At 49.8% G+C, this 21,978-nt stretch overlaps 1 protein-coding gene across 1 annotated transcript; it reads left to right on the plus strand.

Moving 5' to 3' along the window:
- Positions 1 to 1,308: 1,308 nt before the first annotated feature.
- ppil2 (peptidylprolyl isomerase (cyclophilin)-like 2) lies at positions 1,309 to 21,023 on the plus strand. Its single transcript, XM_035379942.1, has 20 exons — positions 1,309 to 1,503; positions 1,850 to 1,899; positions 2,113 to 2,158; positions 2,622 to 2,684; positions 2,796 to 2,847; positions 4,868 to 4,919; positions 5,158 to 5,249; positions 5,646 to 5,735; positions 5,994 to 6,069; positions 6,412 to 6,572; positions 6,791 to 6,866; positions 7,062 to 7,168; positions 12,416 to 12,505; positions 14,020 to 14,053; positions 15,954 to 16,071; positions 17,349 to 17,405; positions 18,252 to 18,324; positions 18,773 to 18,835; positions 19,157 to 19,296; positions 19,966 to 21,023. The coding sequence occupies exons 1-20, from the start codon at positions 1,472 to 1,474 to the stop codon at positions 20,069 to 20,071; spliced, it is 1,578 nt and encodes a 525-aa protein (XP_035235833.1). The 5' UTR covers positions 1,309 to 1,471; the 3' UTR covers positions 20,072 to 21,023.
- The last annotated feature ends 955 nt before the right edge of the window (positions 21,024 to 21,978 follow it).

The following is a 21,978-nucleotide window of genomic DNA, read 5'->3' on the forward strand; positions in this document are numbered from 1 at the left end:
AGGAATCTCCATTTCACAGCTGGCTATCTCCTCCCTCAGTAGTTGCTTCTCCTAGTCATTTATATGAATAGTCTCTGCACTACTCTGGACTCGTATATACATTTGTTGATATCTTTTATACTTTCTGATTCTGAAGTGGATAAACCTCGACTGAGTTCTGATTTTCTGTGGGCTTGAGTGTGGACTTGAGCGATGGACTTCAGTGTTTTGTTGTGCTGGTCCATGTATTAATTGTTAACTTAAATGTACTTCTTATTTTAGGCAAAAGGAAACGGGACCAGGCATCTGAACACCTGGCCTTCCTGAAGGAGACAGAGCAGGTCCACATGCAGCAGGCCGAAAACGACCATCAGCAGCGGGAAAGACATTTTCAGATAATGATGACTTATGAATAATTGTAAATATTAATTATCTTTGGAGCTGGAGATTAAGTGGCTGAAGGGAAATATTTCAAATTGTATCTCCCAGCTGTATTTTCTTAAGAGGTATTTTCTCTTCCTCTCCGACTCAATCGCTTGCGCTCTCTTTTTGCATCTTTCAAAATAACTACGGTTAATCCAAAACCAAATGCCGACGAAAAAGTACAGCATAGCTTCAAGTTTCTCCATTGCGTTGTGTTGTGTGGTTGTGTCTCGTGAATATGTACATCACCACCATGGCGTGCTCTTATGAAGCTTTACTCCACTTTACTCCTCCCATGACTCCTCCTTCCTTCACGGGTCTGTTGTGTAATGGAGAAGCGCAACAGGCAACACGGCACGGGTAGGATACGAATGCTTGCCGTCCTGTACCGTGCCGTGCTGGTCAATGGAGAAGCGCCAGTACTGTCAATACTGGCCCCCAAGTTGTGGAACCAATTTCCACCAGTGACCAGGACAGTAAAATATAACAGACCTCCTCAGACTGTCTCTGGTTCCCTCCCATCCCCACCAACCAGCACTCCTACCTTTGTACTAATTTAACTTGCATTAGTGCTTTAGCAACATTGCATCTGTACTCACTGGTCTGTGAATGAGGGAAGCCAGATCTGGCGCTGTTAGTCATATTAAAGAGGAAAGTGTGCATATGGTTCTCCTCTGTGTGTAAGTGTGTAAAGAACAATTAGTACACCATTAATTTATATTTACACATTATTCAGGGAAATATGCAATCAAATGATAACATTAGATGGTATCAACATTTTCTGAAATCAGCAACATATGTCCCAACATTGCATCACTCAAATCTGCCATTACATTAATGTATAGATATAAAACAACAGGAAAATTGCAGCTTGTTGTTTTACACCGGAATATTTTAGTGGCTGTACCTGAAGTCCGGAACACAGCGCGACCGGAAGCTTGTGTTTGCACAAAGCTAAGCTATCGGTGGCTAGCCAGTTTGCTATCGTAGTTTGGATTCTGCTTTAAGCAACGATCGGTTCTACAATAACTGAATTTATTCTCCAGAGGAATCCTGCTCTGTCATCAAAATGGGGAAGAGACAGCACCAGAAAGATAAAATGCAAGTTCAATTGTCTAATGTTTGTTGTAGGGGCTAAATTAGCTACTCACTAGCTGTCTAGTAGCATGCTGCTGGTCATAGTTAACGGGTTAAAAAGTTATTCTACATTCTCAGCTGTCTTCCTGCTTTGTTAAATAAAATATAATCTGAAATGACGTGTTTTAGGATAGCTTGGCACACTGTTTCCAGTATTTACTGTATATTAACTTGATGGCTTGAAGGCTAATTTGATTTTTGTTAACTCGGATAACATAACGGTATATAATAGCTTGTTGAAGTCAGCTACCTGGACTAGTTAATCCACGCATCTAGCTCACATTTATTCTGATGTTTGTTATACCTATAGGTACATCACGTGTACCGAGTACACACATTTCTACGGTGGGAAAAAAACAGGTAATGGAAGTTTAACATGGGATTTCCTGTTATGTTCGGATTGTTTATAGTCAGAAGCCTTGTCTGAACCAGTATTTAGGTTCATTTTGATTTTAACACTTTAAAACAGTTTCACATCGTTTTATTTGTTTGATTGTGTGCTCAGCGATTCGAGAGGTTATCAAATGAAGCAAAGCACACATTGATATGACATTTGTTGTTATTGTTTCGTAGAAATTCCCCAGGCAAATTTCAGACGCCTCCCCTTTGACCACTGCAGGTAAGGGACGATCTTAGCGTTTTATGCTTGATAAAACGCGGTATACTAGTGTTTTTAAGGACATCGTAGTTTCACGTGGTAAAGGCTCGTCTCTTGCGTTCTGAAACGGTCTGCTTGTTATTCAGTGAAGCAGCGACTCTACGGATTCCAAGTTGAATCCAGATATCAAGAGTTTTATGTCTGTCTACCGATTTGTCTGTGGCCTCTGTTTCTTCAACCGATATGATGCTATGATATTATGAGATGTCATTACATTGGAAATGTTATTGTTATTGTGTCTAGATTTCTGTGGTAGGCTGGCGGAAAGGTTTTATGTACCGAAGATTTGGACTTTATTTTGACTTGATACACAGTCTTCACTCACCGGTGCGGTTGCAGAATTGGAATGATCAATACACAGGAAAGGAGGGGGGTGTGGTGAAATATAATGTTTCTGATTGTGTTCTCTCTCACTGTTCCACAGCCTCTCTCTTCAGCCCTTTGAGTACCCCATGTGTACAGAAGAAGGAGTGGTGTTCGACCTGCTGTGAGAATCCCACATTCAGAATAACAAAGCAAAAATGCAGATGTGTTTTTTATGTGTTTGTCAGTTTTGTTGGTTATCGTAGTAACACTCTTCATCATTTTCTCTGTGCAGGAGCATCGTTCCCTGGATAAAGAGGTTTGGCACCAACCCCATTTCTGGAGAGGTGGGTGATCCATTGGTGGGACTGGAGAGCTGGCGGTATCACAGCCGCGTAGGAGTGTGTGAGGATGACGAGGTTGAGTGAGTGTGAGGATGATGCGGGTGAGTGTGAGGATGATGAAGGTGAGTGTGAGGATGACGAGGTTGAGTGAGTGTGAGGATGATGCGGGTGAGTGTGAGGATGATGAGGATGAGTGTGTGAGGATGATGCGGGTGAGTGTGAGGATGATGAGGGTGAGTGTGAGGATGATGAGGGTGAGTGTGAGGATGATGAGGGTGAGTGTGAGGATGATGAGGATGAGTGTGTGAGGATGATGAGGATGAGGTGGGAGGATGACGAGGTTGAGTGAGTGTGAGGATGATGCGGGTGAGTGTGAGGATGATGAAGGTGAGTGTGAGAGGAGGATGAGTGTGAGGATGATGAGGGTGAGTGTGAGGATGATGAGGATGAGTGTGTGAGGATGATGAGGATGAGTGTGAGGATGATGAGGGTGAGTGTGAGGATGATGAAGGTGAGTGTGAGGATGATGAGGGTGAGTGTGAGGATGATGCGGGTGAGTGTGAGGATGATGAGGATGAGTGTGTGAGGATGATGATGATGAGTGTGTGAGGATGATGATGATGAGTGTGTGAGGATGATGAAGGTGAGTGTGAGGATGATGAGGGTGAGTGTGTGGATGATGAGGGTGAGTGTGAGGATGATGATGATGAGTGTGTGAGGATGATGAGGGTGAGTGTGAGGATGATGAGGATGAGTGTGTGAGGATGATGAGGATGAGTGTGTGAGGATGATGCGGGTGAGTGTGTGAGGATGATGCGGGTGAGTGTGAGGATGATGAGGGTGAGTGTGAGGATGATGAGGGTGAGTGTGAGGATGATGAGGATGAGGTGGGAGGATGATGATGAGTGTGTGAGGATGATGAGGATGAGTGTGTGAGGATGATGAGGGTAAGTGTGAGGATGAGGAGGATGAGTGTGTGAGGATGATGAAGGTGAGGATGAGGAGGATGGTGAGGCTGAGTGAGGGTGAGTGTGTGAGGATGAGGTGGGAGGATGATGATGCGTGTGTGAGGATGTTGAGGATGAGTGTGTGAGGATGATGAGGGTGAGGTGGGAGGTGCTGGGCAGTAGAAGGCTGTGTGCTTTAGGCTGTGTGCTTCTCCAGTGTTAACTGAAGCAGAATGAGATGCTCACCATCACAGCTGTAGTCCCCGCTGAAACATTCACCCTCTGATAAATGCAGTAAAAAGTTGAGTTTTTCTGAATCCTTGGTACAGAGCAATTACTGTATAGCTATATGAGCTGTCCATTTTTCCCCCTGAAGAATATTTTTTTACTTTGTAATCTTGTTACAGTGGCACTCTCACTGTTATGTATAAATTTTGGTCAGTCAGACAGCGGTATGATCTGAACCTGTGTTCCTGTTCTGTTCAGCTTTCTGCAAGACTGCAGAGCAACTTTTACAAACCCGGTGTAAATATTTCCCATATTCTGACTGCAAGGCTTCTTCATTGTCCTTAAGGTTCTCCTGCATATTTCCCTGATGCTCTGGTCATGTGAGAGGACTCTCAGTGGGTCACTGTAATGCTTACAGACCTTATTACTGCACCATAAAAGCCTCTATCGGCCACAAACGGGTTCATTTCAGTATCAAAACAGATACAAACAACATGCAGTCCTCCCCAGTGTCCACCAGAGGGCGTGAGATATCATGCATCTCGGGAGGAAGGCTGACGGAACACTATGGACACTGTTTGTTTTGCTTGCTCTCTGCTTGCCCAGACTTGTCCCTTCTGTATGATGGGCCCCTAAAATGTGGCCATAATCCTCTGCTCCTGCCCAGCATGTCCTGAGTCAGGCTGTTGGGGAGCAGTGTATGGGGAACGTGATGATTTGGTGAGACTGGCCTGGAAGACCTGTGCAGTTGTGTGTGTTTGTGAGTGTCAGAGTAGCGACTATGCGCGTCACATGGGGTGCACGTCACATGGGGGTGCGTTTCTCACACCGCTCCTCTCTCATTGTAGAAGTTGGAGGCGAAGAACCTCATCAAGCTCAACTTCAGCAAGAACAGTGAAGGTAGGTCATCCTGTCAGTGGTAATAACGGAAACACCCTGTGCATGCAGCCTCCACTCTGATTCTGACCCCCTCCACCTCACAGCCTAACACTGGACCCCTAACACAAGCCCCCTAGCACAGACCCCCTAACACAGGACCCCCTAACACTGGCCCCCTAACACAGACCCCCTAACACAGACCCCCCTAACACTGGTAAATTCACGGTGATTCGGTGCTGAAGTGCTGTTCTCTTTGCAGGGAAATATCACTGCCCTGTTCTGTACAACGTCTTCACAAACAACTCCCACATCATGGCCAACAGGGTCACAGGAAACGTGTTCTCCCATGAGGTGAGCGTGCGTGTGTGTGTGTGTGTGTGAGTGTGTGTGTGTGTGTGTGCGTGTGTGTGAGAGTGTGTGTGTGCGCGTGTGCGTGCGTGCGTGTGTGAGAGTGTGTGTGTGTGCGTGCGTGCGTGCGTGCGTGTGTGTGAGAGTGTGTGTGTGTGTGTGTGCGTGTGCGTGTGCGTGTGCGTGTATGTGAGAGTGTGTGTGTGTGTGTGTGCGTGCGTGCGTGTATGTGAGAGTGTGTGTGTGTGTGTGTGTGTGCGTGCGTGCGTGTATGTGAGAGTGTGTGTGTGTGTGTGTGCGTGTGTGTTTGTTTGTGTGTGCCTATGTGAGAGAGAGTGTGTGTGTGTCTGTCTGTGTGTAAACGGCCATTTTGTTTCTGTTTCTGTTTATTTTGTCCAGGCGATTGAGCAGCTGAACATCAAAACCAAGACCTACAGAGATCTACTGACAGATGAACCATTCAGCAGAAAGGATATCATCACACTGCAGGTGTGTGTGTGTGTGCGCGCATGTGTGTGTGTGTGTGTGTGTGTGTGCGCGCGTGTGCACGTGTGTGTGTGTGTGTGTGTGTGCGCGCGTGTGTGTGTGTGTGTGTGTGTGTGTAAGCAGCGGTATGTCTGCTCCAGGTTAGTGGGTTCATAGCACCATTAGGTTATGAGCGGCCTGTGTCATAGATGGACGTGAGTACTTTATGTACCTCTCATTCTGGAGAGTAAGCGTGCCTGTTTTTCCTGCTCTTCCTGTCAGGACCCGACTAACCTGGACAAGTTCAACGTCTCCAACTTCTTCCACGTGAAGAACAATCTGAAAGTGGTGGATCCAGGTCGGTGTGTTTTTCGGGTCTCTGTGCAGTGCTCGCTGCGTACTGACCTTTCACTGGCAGGAACCATCTGTGAGCTTTAACCCTGCACAATGGGAGGAAAGGAGGAGTAGTGTGGGCCTTCTGTGAAGTTATGCAAGCTAAAGGGCTCCTGCATCTACAGCAAAAACCCAACGGGCCCTCAGATGGGAAGGGGGGCGGAGTTCAGTTATTCTGTACCTCATATTTCCTCACAGTAGAACTTTCCAGTAGTCCATCATGGCCCCTCTCTGCCCGAGTACAACATTGTGATGCGTGAATGTCGTTGAGTGAACGTTGAGTGAATGTTCATTTCGTGGTGCTCAGATGAGGAGAAGGCCATGCAGGACCCCTCCTACCACCTGAGGACCACAAACCTGGAGACCCAGGAGACGCTGGCCGAGCTGTACCGGGACTACAAGGGGGACGAGCTGCTGGCCTCCACCATGAAGGGCCCGGAGAAGAAGAAAACAGACAAGCTCAACGCGGTGAGCTAGCGTGGGCACCGACCCGCCCCCCCGGCCCACCTACTGTCCCTGCCCCGCCCTGCCCCCACACCCGCCCCGCCCCGCCTCGCCTGACCCCGCTCCTGCTCACTGTCCCTGCCATACACATGAGTCTACCTCCTGCAGGCCTTAGACTGTAGCACCCTATCTCTCTCTCTCTCTCTCTCAGTGCAGTGTTAATGTCTCTCTCTCCCTCTCAGGCTCATTACTCCACAGGCAGAGTTTCGGCATCCTTCACGTCCACAGCCATGGCCCCCGAAACCACCCACGAAGCAGGTAACTCTCCAGCGCCCCCTGTCCCCCACCCTGGGAAAACACTCTCCACTGTCCCCCACCCTGATGAAACACTCTCCACTCTCCTCAGCGTCACTGACGCACGGGTCTAAATGAACACGAAGAGCACATGGTATTATGGGCTGGCGTTTCCGTGGAGCTGCCAGTTAAACCTCTCCCTCACTTCCTCCTTCCTAGATGCCATTGCAGACGACACTGTGCGTTATGGGTACGTGAAGAAGAAGGGTTATGTGCGCCTGCACACCAACAAAGGGGACCTGAACCTGGAGCTCTACTGCGACAAGGTGCCCTGACCCCTGACCCCTGAACTTTAACCTCAGCGCTGGGTGGAGGAGTGTAAGGATTGTGGGGACTCGGTGCTGGGTGGAGGAGTGTAAGGATTGTGGGGACTCGGCACTGGGTGGAGGAGTGTAAGGAATGTGGGGACTCTGCACTGGGTAGAGGAGTGTGTGCACATGGCAGTGTGTGTGATGGGGAAACACAGACGTGTCCACGGCAGTGTGTGTGATAGGGAAACACAGATGTGTCCATGGCAGTGTGTGTGATAGGGAAACACAGACGTGTCCATGGCAGTGTGTGTGATAGGGAAACACAGACGTGTCCACGGCAGTGTGTGTGATAGGGAAACACACGTGTCCATGGCAGTGTGTGTTACAGAAGAACAGACGTGTACATGGCTGGTTTGAATGCCCCTCGGTAGTAGCAGGTCGTCAGGCCGTTCTTCCCTGAGTGAAGAGTGGTGTGTGTGGAAGGGCGTTTGCTGTGACTCAAAGCGCCAGACAGCGTCTGGAGGAAGCACAACTGCCTCAGAGGCTCCGCTGCCTGCAGCGCAGTGGAAATCATCCTCAAATGACCCCGAACTGTGTGTGTGTGTGTGTCTGTGTGTGTCTGTGTGTGTGTGTGTGTCTGTGTGTGTCGGTCTGACTGTCTTTGTGTGTGTGTGTGTCTGTGTATGTGTGTATCTGTCTTTGTGGGTGTGTATCTTTGTGTATGTACATGTGTGTTTTATTTTTTTAATTTTAATGGATCGGCCATATTGAAGTGGTAACAGATGTTTTGAAACATTTTGTGTGAGCAGCACATTCTGCAAAATATTTTTATGGTGTGTTTAGGTTTATGCTGTATTCAGTTATTCCTGATGGGTTATTTGCGTTGGGTTTCTCTCTCTCTCTCTCTCTCTCTCACTCTTGCTCTCTCTGTCCCCCCCCCCCCCCCCCCCCCCGCATTTCTCCTTGTGCTCGTGTCCTTCCTAGTGAAACACTCCCCTGCAGAAACTCAGTTGTCGACGTGCTGCTGTACACGCACTACCAGAGGCCCAAGCTTAACCCTAACTCAGACTTAACCTGAACCCAGACTTAACCCTAACCCAGATTTAACCCTAACCCAGATTTACCCGAAACCCAGCCTTATCCCTAACCCAGATTTAACTTGAACCCAGACTTAACCTGAACCCAGGCTTAAATCTGAACTCCTGCTTAACCTGAACCCAGGTTTATCCCAAACCCAGCCTTATCCCTAACTCAGGTTTACCCCAAGATGAGAGCTGTGGGGGGCGGGTTATGTGTCTGATACACAGTATTATTTGGGGGCTGTTTGTATAGGCCGGGTGTGGGATTATTTGGGGGGTGGTTGTGTAGGGTAGATTTGGGATTACTTGGGGGGTGTTTGTGTAGGGTAGATTTGGGATTATTTGGGGGGTGTTTGTGTAGGGTAAATGTTGGATTATTTGGGGGGTGTTTGTGTAGGGTAGATTTGGGATTATTTGGGGGGTGTTTGTGTAGGGTAGATTTGGGACTATTTGGGGGGTGTTTGTGTAGGGTAAATGTTGGATTATTTGGGGGGTGTTTGTGTAGGGTAGATTTGGGATTATTTGGGGGGTGTTTGTGTAGGGTAAATGTTGGATTATTTGGGGGGTGTTTGTGTAGGGTAGATTTGGGATAATTTTTGGGGTGTTTGTGTTGGGTAAGTGTGGGATTATTTGGGGGGTGTTTGTTTAGGGTAAATGGGATTATTTGGGGGGTGTTTGTGTAGGGTAGATTTGGGATTATTTGGGGGGTGTTTGTGTAGGGTAAATGTTGGATTATTTGGGGGGTGTTTGTGTAGGGTAGATTTTGGATTATTTGGGGGGTGTTTGTGTAGGGTAAATGTTGGATTATTTGGGGGGTGTTTGTGTTGGGTAAGTGTGGGATTATTTGGGGGGTGTTTGTGTTGGGTAAGTGTGGGATTATTTGTGGGGTGTTTGTGTTGGGTAAGTGTGGGATTATTTGTGGGATGTTTGTGTAGGGTAGATTTGGGATTATTTGGGGGGTGTTTGTTTAGGGTAAATGGGATTATTTGGGGGTTGTTTGTGTTGGGTAAGTGTGGGATTATTTGTGGGGTGTTTGTGTTGGGTAAGTGGGATTATTTGGGGGTGTTTGTGTTGGGTAAGTGTGGGATTATTTGGGGGGTGTTTGTGTTGGGTAAGTGTGGGATTATTTGGGGGGTGTTTGTGTAGGGTAGATTTGGGATTATTTGGGGGGTGTTTGTGTTGGGTAAGTGGGATTATTTGGGGGGTGTTTGTTTAGGGTAAATGGGATTATTTGGGGGGTGTTTGTTTAGGGTAAATGTTGGATTATTTGGGGGGTGTTTGTGTAGGGTAGATTTGGGATTATTTGGGGGGTGTTTGTGTTGGGTAAGTGGGATTATTTGGGGGGTGTTTGTTTAGGGTAAGTGGGATTATTTGGGGGGTGTTTGTGTAGGGTAAATGTTGGATTATTTGGGGGGTGTTTGTGTAGGGTAGATTTGGGATTATTTGGGGGGTGTTTGTGTTGGGTAAATGGGATTATTTGGGGGGGGTGTGTGTTGGGTAAATGGGATTATTTGGGGGGTGTTTGTGTTGGGTAAATGGGATTATTTGGGGGGTGTTTGTTTAGGGTAAATGGGATTATTTGGGGGGGTGTGTGTTGGGTAAATTGGATTATTTGGGGGGTGTTTGTGTTGGGTAAATGTGGGATTATTTGGGGGGTGTGTGTGTTGGGTAAGTGGGATTATTTGGGGGGTGTGTGTGTTGGGTAAGTGGGATTATTTGGGGGGTGTTTGTGTTGGGTAAATGTGGGATTATTTGGGGGGTGTGTGTGTTGGGTAAGTGGGATTATTTGGGGGGTGTGTGTGTTGGGTAAATGGGATTATTTGGGGGTGTGTGTGTGTGGGTGCGCTCGTCCTCCTTCTGGGCGCTTGTTTGTCTGGTGGCCTGCCGTTCTCGACTGTCCTGAGCTGCCCCTGCCTGCCGCGCTCTGAGAAGCAGTCCAATTAAAGCCCTCCGCTCTCCTCTCCTCTGATCCCTGCACTCTGATAGGCTGCCTGACAGGGCTCAGGAGCCCCTCCCCCTCAGTCCTGTCCCAGTGCAGCCTGAGAGACGGACAGTGAGGAGAGCGGACAGTGCTCCGTCCCGCCACGCATCACCTGACTGTCCCTCAGGGCGTGGCCTCATTCTCTCACTGGAGAGACAATGCAGACCCCCCACCCCACCCCATCCTCGCCAGGGCACACCCCCCACACCAGGGCAGGCAGAAAAGCAAACCTTAATCTGAAAGTGCCGACAGATACACTGCATGTGCCTTTGTGTGCAGTTCTACACATCTTATGAAACGTGTCTTTTAAATGTTTACATTTCTGCATCTCTCTCTCTCTCTCCCCCCCCCCCCCTCTCTGCTATGCCTGACTCTGATTAAGGAAATTAATTGAGCCCGAAAGGTGGGCCATGTGCCGTTTGTTTTGGAATGTTGAAAGAGGGGAATAACAGAGGAGGGGAAAAGCTGCCTTGCAGCCATGGAAACAGCTTTTACCCTGGTAACAGAGTGCTTGCTACTAATTCAGTTTTCATTGGCTCCTCGGCTGCCCAATCAGGATAAAGACAGGAAGTGCTAGTGATAAGGAAACCTCTCTGGCCTCCAGTGAGAATGTGCGTGTGATTATGAATGAATGATGTTATTTTAGGCGCATATGGTTGGGGTTAGGGGTGCGTTGGTGCTGATTTTGTTTTGTTTTCTCTGAGAAAAGCAGACCCGACAGGCAGGACATGACTCAGTGTGTCTGAATCATTTCCCTGTGCTGTGATTGGCTCGGTGGTGGCTGGTGTCCTCTCTCTGTGGCCGAGGGGTGTATTCGTCTCATTTCCCTGTGCTGTGATTGGCTCCTCTCTCTGTGGCTGGGGCTGGTTTAGCAGCTGCTGAGCGGTTGCTGGTCTCCTGTGGCAGTGGATTCACAGGGAGCAGCAGCGCTGTCTGAAAGCAGCTGAGCAGCCAGTGCGAGTGCTGCGGGCAGCTGTGGCAGACAGGAGGTCCGCGAATACAGCAGAGAACACACAAACAGCCAGAGCAGAGTTGACCTGCTGCTCCACACTCTCAACACCAGGCAACACTTAACACCAGGCAACACTCCTGGAATGTGAACTGGAGATTATTCATGATTATGAAAAGTCATTTTTTGTGTTGAATTTTTGCTAGCTCAGTTATTTATTTAATTTTGGAATCATTACAAATGCCTCTGTTAAGGCCAGTTCTAAGTTGTGTGATTTAAGTGTAGTGTGTGGTTGTTTTGAGATGGCATCGTGTAGATAAACATTCGTGGGCTAAATTTACTTTAAAAGGGATTTTTACCGAGGTGAACTTGTCGCTGGAGAGCTGTGTAAAGAATTGTGGGAGAGCCATTGTGTTTGTGTCTATTATTAAGACTTTTTGAAAAAGCCCCTTTTACCAGCTGGAGTATGAGGAGAACACTGCTGACTCAAGCTGTTCCTACTGAAGAGGAGAACTAGCGAGCGCTTTCAGGAAATGAAGCCGGGTTCCATGTTTGTGCAGCCATCACAGTGCTGAACACCCTGTCCGTCACAGTGCTGAACACCCTGTCCGTCACAGTGCTGAACACCCTGTCCGTCTCAGTGCTGAACACCCTGTCCGTCACAGTGCTGAACACCCTGTCCATCACAGTGCTGAACACCCTGTCCGTCACAGTGCTGAACACCCTGTCCATCACAGTGCTGAACACCCTGTCCGTCACAGTGCTGAACACCCTGTCCATCACCGTGCTGAACACCCTGTCCATCACAGTGCTGAACACCCTGTTCGTCACAGTGCTGAACACCCTGTCCATCACAGTGCTGAACACCCTGTTCGTCACAGTGCTGAACACCCTGTCCCTCACAGTGCTGAACACCCTGTCCGTCACAGTGCTGAACACCCTGTCCCTCACAGTGCTGAACACCCTGTCCCTCACAGTGCTGAACACCCTGTCCCTCACAGTGCTGAACACCCTGTCCGTCACAGTGCTGAACATCCTGTTTCTGTCTGCAGTTGAGATCTTTCTTCTCCCTCATCTCCCCAGGGCTCTGCAGTCACTGTGTGTGGGTGCCTGCAGCTGATTGGTTCACTGTGTGTGGGTGCCTGCAGCTGATTGGCTGCTGTAGATGTTTGTGTTGCCGGTGACTTCCTGTTGATTTCACGCCCCCCATCTTTCATTCTCTCCGCTCTCGTTTGCCCCCCCCCCCCGCCCAGGTCCCCAAGGCTGGCGAGAATTTTGTTCGGCTCTGCAAGAAGGGGTACTACGATGACACCATCTTTCATAGATCCATCCGGAACTTCATGGTAGGTTGCAGAACTCAATGGTGCTTCAGGGTTTGTGTGGGCGCTGCGCTGAAGATGGATGGGGTTCGGCTGAATGTAAAATGCGACAGAAATGATGTAACGATGTGTCTCAGCTCAGAGAGCTGCTGTTTGCCAGAAACACGCACACGCGTGGTGTCACGTAACCATCGCTATGGGTTACCTGGCGGCGGAGGGGCTCCACGTGACCTGGAACACGCGTGTGTGGCAGGACCCATGGCAGCACACGCGAGGGACGGGCCCAGTTTACTGGTTTGGGGAAAATATTAATTAATTTGGGGACAGGCTTTCTGCAGGCCACGCCCTTCTGCCCCAGGTTAATATTCCTGAGTGGGTAGTCTGTGTGGGAAATCTGAGTGGGTAATCTGCATCGTTTGCTGTGGAGTCTCCTGCTGGCTGTTAGCGCTAGCAGGCTGTGGAGTCTCCTGCTGGCTGTTAGCGTTAGCGGGCTGTGGAGTCACCTGCTGGCTGTTAGCGTTAGCGAGCTGTGGAGTCACCTGCTGGCTGTTAGCGTTAGCGGGCTGTGGAGTCTCCTGCTGGCTGTTAGCGTTAGCGGTCTGTGGAGTCTCCTGCTGGCTGTTAGCGTTAGCGGTCTGTGGAGTCTCCTGCTGGCTGTTAGCCTTAGCAGTCTGTGGAGTCTCCTGCTGGCTGTTAGCGTTAGCGGGCTGTGGAGTCACCTGCTGGCTGTTCGCGTTAGCGGGCTGTGGAGTCACCTGCTGGCTGTTAGCGTTAGCGGGCTGTGGAGTCTCCTGCTGGCTGTTAGCGTTAGCAGGCTGTGGAGTCTCCTGCTGGCTGTTAGCGTTAGCAGGCTGTGGAGTCACCTGCTGGCTGTTAGCGTTAGCGAGCTGTGGAGTCACCTGCTGGCTGTTAGCGTTAGCGGGCTGTGGAGTCTCCTGCTGGCTGTTAGCGTTAGCGGGCTGTGGGGTCACCTGCTGCTGGTTGGCGTGTCGGGGGCTCCTGAGTTCACCGGCGCTATTGTTCACCGCTAGCGCGCGTCCCTCAGGGGCTCTTCTGTTTCTTAAGCCTGACAGCTGCTCTCCACACGGCTGCTGTTCCACTTCTGTTCAGCTGTAGAAATGAATGATGGCGGATTTCTTTCCCATGGTCCTGTAGTAGTCTGGAGCAGACTGTGTGGGAGGAAGGGGGGTGGATTCAGTTACGGGAGCAGAACTCCTGGCCTTGCTTTGGAGGTGGGGGGGGGGGGGGGGGGGGGGGTCTGTAATGGGAGTAGTTCTGCTAAATGAGTCCAGTTATTATCATTATTATCACAGCAGAACCCAGTCTCATCTCTCCTGAGTCCGGTTCTTGGGTTCTGCTCCTGGGTCCAGTAACCATCGAGTATCCACTGAAGCTGTGAATTGTTGAGCGGCAGATCGCTGAGAGACAGATCATCATTCTGGCTTCAGTGTTTGAGCAGTTCTGCTGTCACCAGTATTATCTCCAACTAACCAGTCAGGTTAAAAAAAAAACATTTTACGTTTACATTTTTCTTCCAGATTCAAGGAGGGGACCCTACAGGAACCGGCACAGGTGAGCTGCTGTCACTCAAACACCTTCATCATCATCATCATCGAGAATCCTAGGTCATGGATGCATGAAAATGCACCATGGAAACAGTTTATGGTATAAGGGGGTGTTAATTTTGACGTTACTTGGCACCCAGCTGTGGAGATGATAGCTCACACGTTGGAAACGGAGCCTGACATCTCCATGCCTGCGTTTTTAGATGCTCCTGCTGTGTTCCAAATTCATGTGGTCATATTCCTTACATGTGTGTAATTAGGGCAGCTGGGGGTAAATATACACGTGTCTAATTAGGGCAACTGGCTTCAATTACCCCTGGGGTAAATATACTTGTGTCTAATTAGGCCATGAGTCTTCAGTTACCCCCGGGGGTAAATGTACATGTGTCCATTTTCATAAATGTACCTGTGGCTGCATCCTATTTAAGTTTGTTATTAATACTTACGTGGCTGATGCCCTTAACCAAGATTACCTGGACAGAATATTCCCATCCTATAAATACAAATATTACATACAGTTTTGAAAAATATGATGCGTTTCTTACTGGACGCGTTTAATAAACAGTTCAGGATCAGTGTTAGGGTGCAGAAGGACCTGAGCCCCAGAGATGGGATGGGGATGCACAGTGTGATGGGTTTTACCGAGTGTGTGGTGCCTGCAGTTATTCTGTAAGGATATGAGGGTGTAACTGCAGGAGCGTGAGCATTCTGACGCAGGTTTGACAGGAACTCCTTCCCCAGGGTTTCAGACCTCAGTCCTGCGCCTGCAGCTCCACGCCAGGTCTGCGTCTCGGTCGCCATGGGGAAACCCTGCTGATGCAGGTAGCGCAGGAAGTGTGTTTTTATCACAGATGGAAAGACGCTTAAACAGGAAGTGGTTGTTTAATCGCTGGACGTGAGAAGCTTAAGCAGGAAGTGGTTCTTTTTCGCTGTGTCTGTGACTGTCTGTGATTTGCTGGTTTGGGTCTGTGACTGATTCTGTTCCCCTCTTGCCACGGTTCTTGGAAATGCCTCCGAACCTCTCCGCTCCGGTTCCACACATACCGGGGCTGCAGGGTCTCAGTGAGCCCAGCGTTACGCAGGCAGGGCTACGGCTGAGCCCGCCCGCGTGTGGGCGGGGTCACACCTTTAAACAGCAGGAGCGTCTGACGGCCAGGGAGAGAGCAGGGAGGCACAGAGCGGCCTGCATCAGGCTGGTTTTGGGTTTCGGGGATGAGATGAAGCGATTATGAGTATATTTTAATGTAGGATGGCTGAACTCTGTACATGAGAGACGGGCTGGTGCCCAGACCCCCGCAGTGACGGTTTAAACCGCGTCTGAGGTTCACGCTGCTGAGGATTTTGCCCGTTTAATTGGCGTTTTGTGAGTGTTTGCTGCAAGGCCAGGTTGAGTGGAAGTCAGTCAATCTTCCTGTTTTTAATGGAGGGCCTGTTGTGTGGGGAAATGTCAGAGAGGGTATAAATAATGCAGAAATGTCACCGGGGGAAGCTTTATGCCTTCCAGCCCCCAGTAAAACCTCTCAGCGCGCGGCTGGCGTCCAGGCTGGCATCCCGGGCTCTCCCCAGTCAAGAGCACCTTCAGCCCTGAAGAGCCCCGCTGCTGTTTGCCCCCCCCCCCCCCCCCCCCCCGCTGTTCTGCCCCCCCCAGCCGCTGTTCTGCCCCCCCCAGCCGCTGTTCTGCCCCCCCCAGTTTCGTAGTCTGAGGGCCTGCTGAGGTTCGATGGCCATAATCTCTCTCTCTCTCCCTCTCCCTCTCTCCCCCCCTCTCTCTTTTCTCTCTCCCTCTCCCCCCTCTCTCTTTTTCTCTCTCTCCCTCTCTCTCCCTCTCCCCCCCCTCTCTCTCTCTCTCTCTCCCCCCCATCTCTCTCTCTCTCTCTCTCTCTCTCTCTTCCCTCTCCTCTCTGCAGGGGGCGAGTCCTTTTGGGGGAAGCCCTTTAAGGATGAGTTTAGGCCCAATCTGTCCCACACGGGCCGGGGGGTCCTGAGCATGGCCAACTCCGGGCCCAACACCAACAAGTCTCAGTTGTGAGTGTTCAGTCTGCAAAACAACCATCACCCCACTGTGACCTTCACAGTCACCACACTGCGACCTTCACAGTCACCCCACTGTGACCTTCACAGTCACCCCACTGCGACCTTCACAGTCACCCCACTGTGACCTTCACAGTCACCACACTGCGACCTTCACAGTCACCACACTGCGACCTTCACAGTCACCCCACTGCGACCTTCACAGTCACCCCACTGCGACCTTCACAGTCACCACACCGAGACTTTCACAGATCTGTGTCACTTGTTCTTTTTGATGTGTTCCCCGTCTGTGTTCAAATAATTCTTTCAGTTCTCTGTGTGCTGAGTTAGTCAGTGGTGAGTCAGTCTTCTGAAAGAAGCAGACTGTGGTTAGCGAGCTGCATTGTCTCTCTCTCACACACACACACACATACACACGCACACACACACACTCACATACACACGCACATTCCTCTGGAGCGATTATTCTCCTGACAGTCTGATTGCACTCTCTTTTTAGAGAAGCCAGATTGAAAAGCGATTTCCATTTTATTATTCATCCTCCTGAGTGCTCTGATGTTACCTTTCTCTCTGAAAGAGGTGTGGTCTCAGACTGCTTGCTGATTGGTGCTGTTTGACTGGACTAGTTTCGGGTTTGTGGGGTGAAGCTTGCTGTCGCAGGGTTCTCTCTGTTCCTGCTGCACTGGTGCAGCATAATAACACTGCGGATCTGCATGCAGCCCCACATCGCATTTTCACATCGCATTTTCTCTCTGCACCATCGCATAGAGAAATATGAGGTCAGAGGATTCTGCCACATTATTTTTTTTACTTCATATCACCGAGTAACTTCCTTATTTGTTAAAAAGCATGGCAAACGCTTTCAGTGTCATGTTAGATTTTTATGTTGTTACTTCAGATACTTCAAATGTGGAGTGGAATAGATTAGAGTGATTTAACTTTGGCTTCAGACATAAACACAGAACATTAGAGACCCAATCAGAACACAGTATATACGCAGTCACTGGCACATAAAACACATTCTATACACAATAAAGCACAACGTGCAAGGAGGTGAGATTCTCCACGTCTGTCTGTCTATGGTGGCAGGCCAGTCTGTGCCCGGTGCTCTCTATGGTAGGTGTGTGGAACTAAACCTGAAGATGTAGTTCTTACGGTATTATAACTTTGCACAAGGTTTCATTCCACAGGAACCTTGCAGGGAGGGGTGTGGCTGTGCTGGGGGGGGGGCACAGTGGGGGGGTTTTAATTGGTTCTCTTTTCCTTTTCAGCTTCATCACTTTTCGCTCTTGTCCCTACCTGGACAGGAAGCACACCGTGTTCGGCAGGTAAGACTTCCTGTTGTTCGCTCGTGTAGACAGGAAGCACACTGTGTTCAGCAGGTAAGACTGTTTTTTTCCTGTTGCTTGCTCGTGTGGCTTTACGTTTCGGAGAAACTGGAGGAAACTGAAACTGAAAGAAAAACAAGCAAAACAAAGTGATACAATACTTCTCTCCTGTTATGATACGATAAGTTTCTATAGATGTATTCAGCTAATTAAATTCGCATTACGCTGTATTAGGATGTTTCTCCCTGACAGAATGGTTCAGATATGGAAAATTGACACGAGCTTTGGCCATCAAACACTACACAATAGAAAGTTCACATTTGAATATTCTTTTGTGTTGCCAGGGAAACGATGAATATGCATGAGATGATTATGAGGTCATGAAGCATCCAAGGATTTTCTGCCAACCTTTAACTGTCTTGTGTTGTAGTTTAGTAGTTCTTTCACTGCAGCGGGATTTGAAGCCCTAAGTGAACAGCTCCACTGTAGCGGGATTTTGTTAGACAGTGAGAATCGGTATTTTTGTGCATTAGACGGTCTGAATCGGGTGTTTTGTGCATTAGACGGTCTGAATCGGGTGTTTTTGTGCATTAGGCAGTCTGAATCGGGTGTTTTGTGCATTAGATGGTCTGAATCGGGTGTTTTGTGCATTAGACGGTCTGAATCGGGTGTTTTTCTGCATTAGACGGTCTGAATCGGGTGTTTTTGTGCATTAGACGGTCTGAATCGGGTGTTTTTGTGCATTAGACGGTCTGAATCGGGTGTTTTGTGCATTAGATGGTCTGAATCGGGTGTTTTGTGTGTTAGACGGTCTGAATCGGGTGTTTTTGTGTTTTTCTCTTTCAGAGTGGTGGGGGGTTTTGAGACGCTCACTGCCATGGAGAACGTTGAAAGTGATCCAAAAACAGACCTGCCCAAGGTGAACCAGACCCACTGGACGCTTTAATACAAAACAAAATACAACCATAATGCAGCCAAAATACTACTGTAATACAACCATAATGCATCCGTAACACAAACAAAATACAACTATTTTACAACCTAACGACAGATCAGCCCATTACACCGACTCCAGACCCGCCCATTTTTGCGTCAGATGGTTTTTGTTGTTGTGCTGTTGTGTTAGTTTGATATTTGCTGTTAGTTTTGTGCTGTTGTGTTAGTTTGATATTTGCTGTTAGTTTTGTGCTGTTGTGTTAGTTTGATATTTGCTGTTAGTTTTGTGCTGTTGTGTTAGTTTGATATTTGCTGTTAGTTTTGTGCTGTTGTGTTAGTTTGATATTTGCTGTTAGTTTTGTGCTGTTGATTTTTGTTTGGTTCCGTGTTGCCAGTGATTGACAGGTTGATTGTTCTGTTTTAATCTCTAGTCAGAAGTGAAGCTGCTGAACGCCACTGTGTTTGTGGATCCATACGAGGAAGCCGACGCCCAGGTCAGTGCTCCGCCCACCAAACATATACAGCCAATCAGCAACCAGTCAGCTTAGGGCTAAGATGGCTCAGTGTGTAAGTATGTGTAGCTGGGTTCTCGTTGTGCCACAGTAAGTCACTCGTGTGCGTGTGCGTGTGTGTGTTTGTGTGTGTGTGTGTGTGTGCGTGTGTGTGTGTGTGTGCCTGTGTGTGCGTGCGTGCGTGTGTGTGTTTGTGTTTGTGTGTGTGTGTGTGTGCCTGTGTGTGCGTGCGTGTGTGTGTGCCTGTGTGTGTGTGTGTGCGTGCGTGTGCGTGTGTGTGTGTGTGTGTGTGTGTGTGTGCAGATCGCTGCGGAGCGGGTGAAGGAGCTGCAGAAGCAGAAAGAGGAAGAGGAGGCTCAGAGCTCTCAGAGGAAAGTCAAAGATGATCAGCCCCCCAAGACCTTCCGGCCCGGTGTGGGCAAGTACATCAACAAGGCAACAACGTAAGCCCCGCCCCCACCATATGCACACTCACAGCATAAGCCCCGCCCCCACCATATGCACACTCACAGCATAAGCCCCGCCCCCACCATACGCACACTCACAGCATAAGCCCCGCCCCCACCAGCGGTCTGTTTTAGTAAAAAGCTCTCCAGGCTGAGTGTTTAATGTAGCACGGCAGCTATAGAGGCGACTCTGTGCCGTGTGTGTGTGTGTGTGTGTGTGTGTGTGCGCGCGTTAGCAGAGGGGTGGCTATTTTTACCCTGAGTCTCCTGCAGTCGCTGTGCAGTGGGCGGCTGCCAGTGTTATTTATGGTTCTGTGTGTATTTAATACTTACGGAGCAGTCTGCCAGTCTGGGGGTGTTCTGCAGAAAAGGGGTCCTACCATGGGCTCCCACACAGGGCAGTCAGAAACCACCAGCCAATAGCAGCGGCCGATCTCTCCAGACCCCGCCCTAAACGCCCCAGGGGGTGTGGTCTCATCTTGTGTGTCTGTGTTCCAGGCCCCGCCTTAAATGCTCCAGGGGGTGTGGTCTCACCCTGTGTGTCTGTGTTCCGGGCCCCGCCCTAAATGCTCCAGGGGGTGTGGTCTCACCCTGTGTGTCTGTGTTCCGGGCCCCGCCCTAAATGCTCCAGGGGGTGTGGTCTCACCCTGTGTGTCTGTGTTCCAGGAAACGCTCAGCCGGGCAGGAGGAGGCTGGGCCTTCCACCAGCGCCGCCGCCGCCAAGAAGCCCAAGAGCAAGAGTGGCGGCTTTGGCGATTTCAGCTCCTGGTAAAGCCACACCCCTCGCCTCAGCCCCGCCCCCTCACCCTCACCCCGCCTGTACCTGGACTGCTGTGGGCCCTAGTGCAGGCCCAACACTGCGGGGGTGTGAGGCGGAGAGCCGCAGGGGCTGCTGGGTAATTTCACCAGTCCCAAGAAACCAGGTGAGGTGAATTACCTGCATTACCCGAGTAATCTTTTAACCAATGAAAAGCAGCAGACCCTGCAGCTTTCAGGACTAAGGTGGGCGGGCCCTGTTATGAGGTGTCATAAAGGTTTTATTACTGAGCACAGTGTTGCCACGGTGATGTGATGTCATACTCATGATTAGAGGACTGAAGTCACTCGGGCTGAACCGGGACATGTACAGGTCTTCTAGGTCTTCACTGTAACAGTAACACTTTTCACCTCCTTATTACAAACGTACATTTTCTACTTTTTTAAACCGTTCATTTTGTTCCTTGCTGAAGTAATTTGCTGCACCCTGAAGTGCCGGAGTGTGGTGTGTTCTCGCACTGTCTGTGTGAATCCTCCATTCTCCTGGCCTCATCTCAGCACTGCTGCATGACTGATACAGACATGTCACCCCAAACTGCGGCTGGAACCCGCACTTTCTCTGAAACTGTAAATAACAATTCTGGCCATTTCTTTGTGTGAAGCGTGATGGTAAAAGTGGGAAGTCTCGCAGTGAGTCCTGCAGCTCTCTTCCGGAACCTTCCTGTATTCGCCGGTGGATGGGGGGCTGTGGGCAGGGTGGGGAAATTAGAGCTGGTGGTAGCAGTAGATCTCCACACTGCTGTAGGGAGGTGCGGGGGGGGTGCTGTAGGGAGGTGGGGGGGGGGGGCTGTAGGGAGGTGGAGTGCTCTGTAAAATCCGCTGTTTTGTCCCCTGTGGTGTTTTTTTTATGCCCCTGTGTTTCCCCCTCAGCTGGAGGGTGTAATAAAATGAGTTTTTCTTTAACAGGTTTCCTTCCTGTGTTTGAGTCGTTCCTGGGAATCTGTTGGGGGGGGGCGGGAGCGGGAGCGGGAGCGCAGCCTACCTCAGTAGCTCGGGAGGTCTTTGGGGAGGGGGGGTCCATGGGGGGTGGGATGGATGTGCGTTCCCTGGATGGGGGGACCTGGCCCAAAATGTCAGTACCACCACCAGCGGACCATTAACGTTGCCCCAGGGGCCAGGTGCATCATGGGAAACCCCTTCAAACGGGCCAGAGCTCCCATGATGCCTAGCGGCACTAGCCCCTGTTTTGAGCCCTGCTCATGGTGAGCAGCCACAGTTGGGGTGTGCCTGTCCCTGCTGGAGGGAAAAGGGGGTGGGGTTTATAACTTGGCTTGGTGCATGCATGCATGTATGCATGTGTGTGTGTGTGTGTTCAGGGTTAGGCGCTGGGTGTGGGAGGGCAGTGAGGAGCCGTTGGTCTGCTCCTCAGGGCCTCATCTGGTAGCTAATGGGCTGTGAAGCTGTGATGTCATCGGCAGGAGGTGGAGAAATACTCGGCGTTTCCTGGAAAAGAGTGCCATGTCTAAACACGCACACGCACACTCACACTCACACACACACATGCATACACTCACACTCACACACACACACACACACACACACACTCACACACGCACACGCACACGCACACACACACGCACACTCACACTCACACACACACATGCATACACTCACACTCACACACACACACACACACACACACACACGCACACACACGCACACACACTCACACACGCACACACACACACGCACACACTCACACACACACACACTCACACACTCACACACACACATACACACACACACACACACACTCACACTCTCACACACACACACATACACTCACACTCACACACACACACACACACATACACTCACACTCACACACACACACACACACTCACACACACACACACACACACG

The sequence above is a fragment of the Anguilla anguilla genome, chromosome 10 (assembly GCF_013347855.1).
Source record: "Anguilla anguilla isolate fAngAng1 chromosome 10, fAngAng1.pri, whole genome shotgun sequence".
In the NCBI taxonomy this organism is placed as follows: domain Eukaryota; kingdom Metazoa; phylum Chordata; class Actinopteri; order Anguilliformes; family Anguillidae; genus Anguilla; species Anguilla anguilla.

Excerpts from the sequence above, each read along its gene's own strand:
- ppil2 (XM_035379942.1), top strand. The coding sequence starts at position 1,472 with ATGGGGAAGAGACAGCACCAGAAAGATAAAAT. Across the intron at positions 17,406-18,251 it reads AAGCACACCGTGTTCGGCAG|AGTGGTGGGGGGTTTTGAGA; the intron begins GTAAGACTTCCT and ends TTTCTCTTTCAG. Across the intron at positions 19,297-19,965 it reads TACATCAACAAGGCAACAAC|GAAACGCTCAGCCGGGCAGG; the intron begins GTAAGCCCCGCC and ends TCTGTGTTCCAG.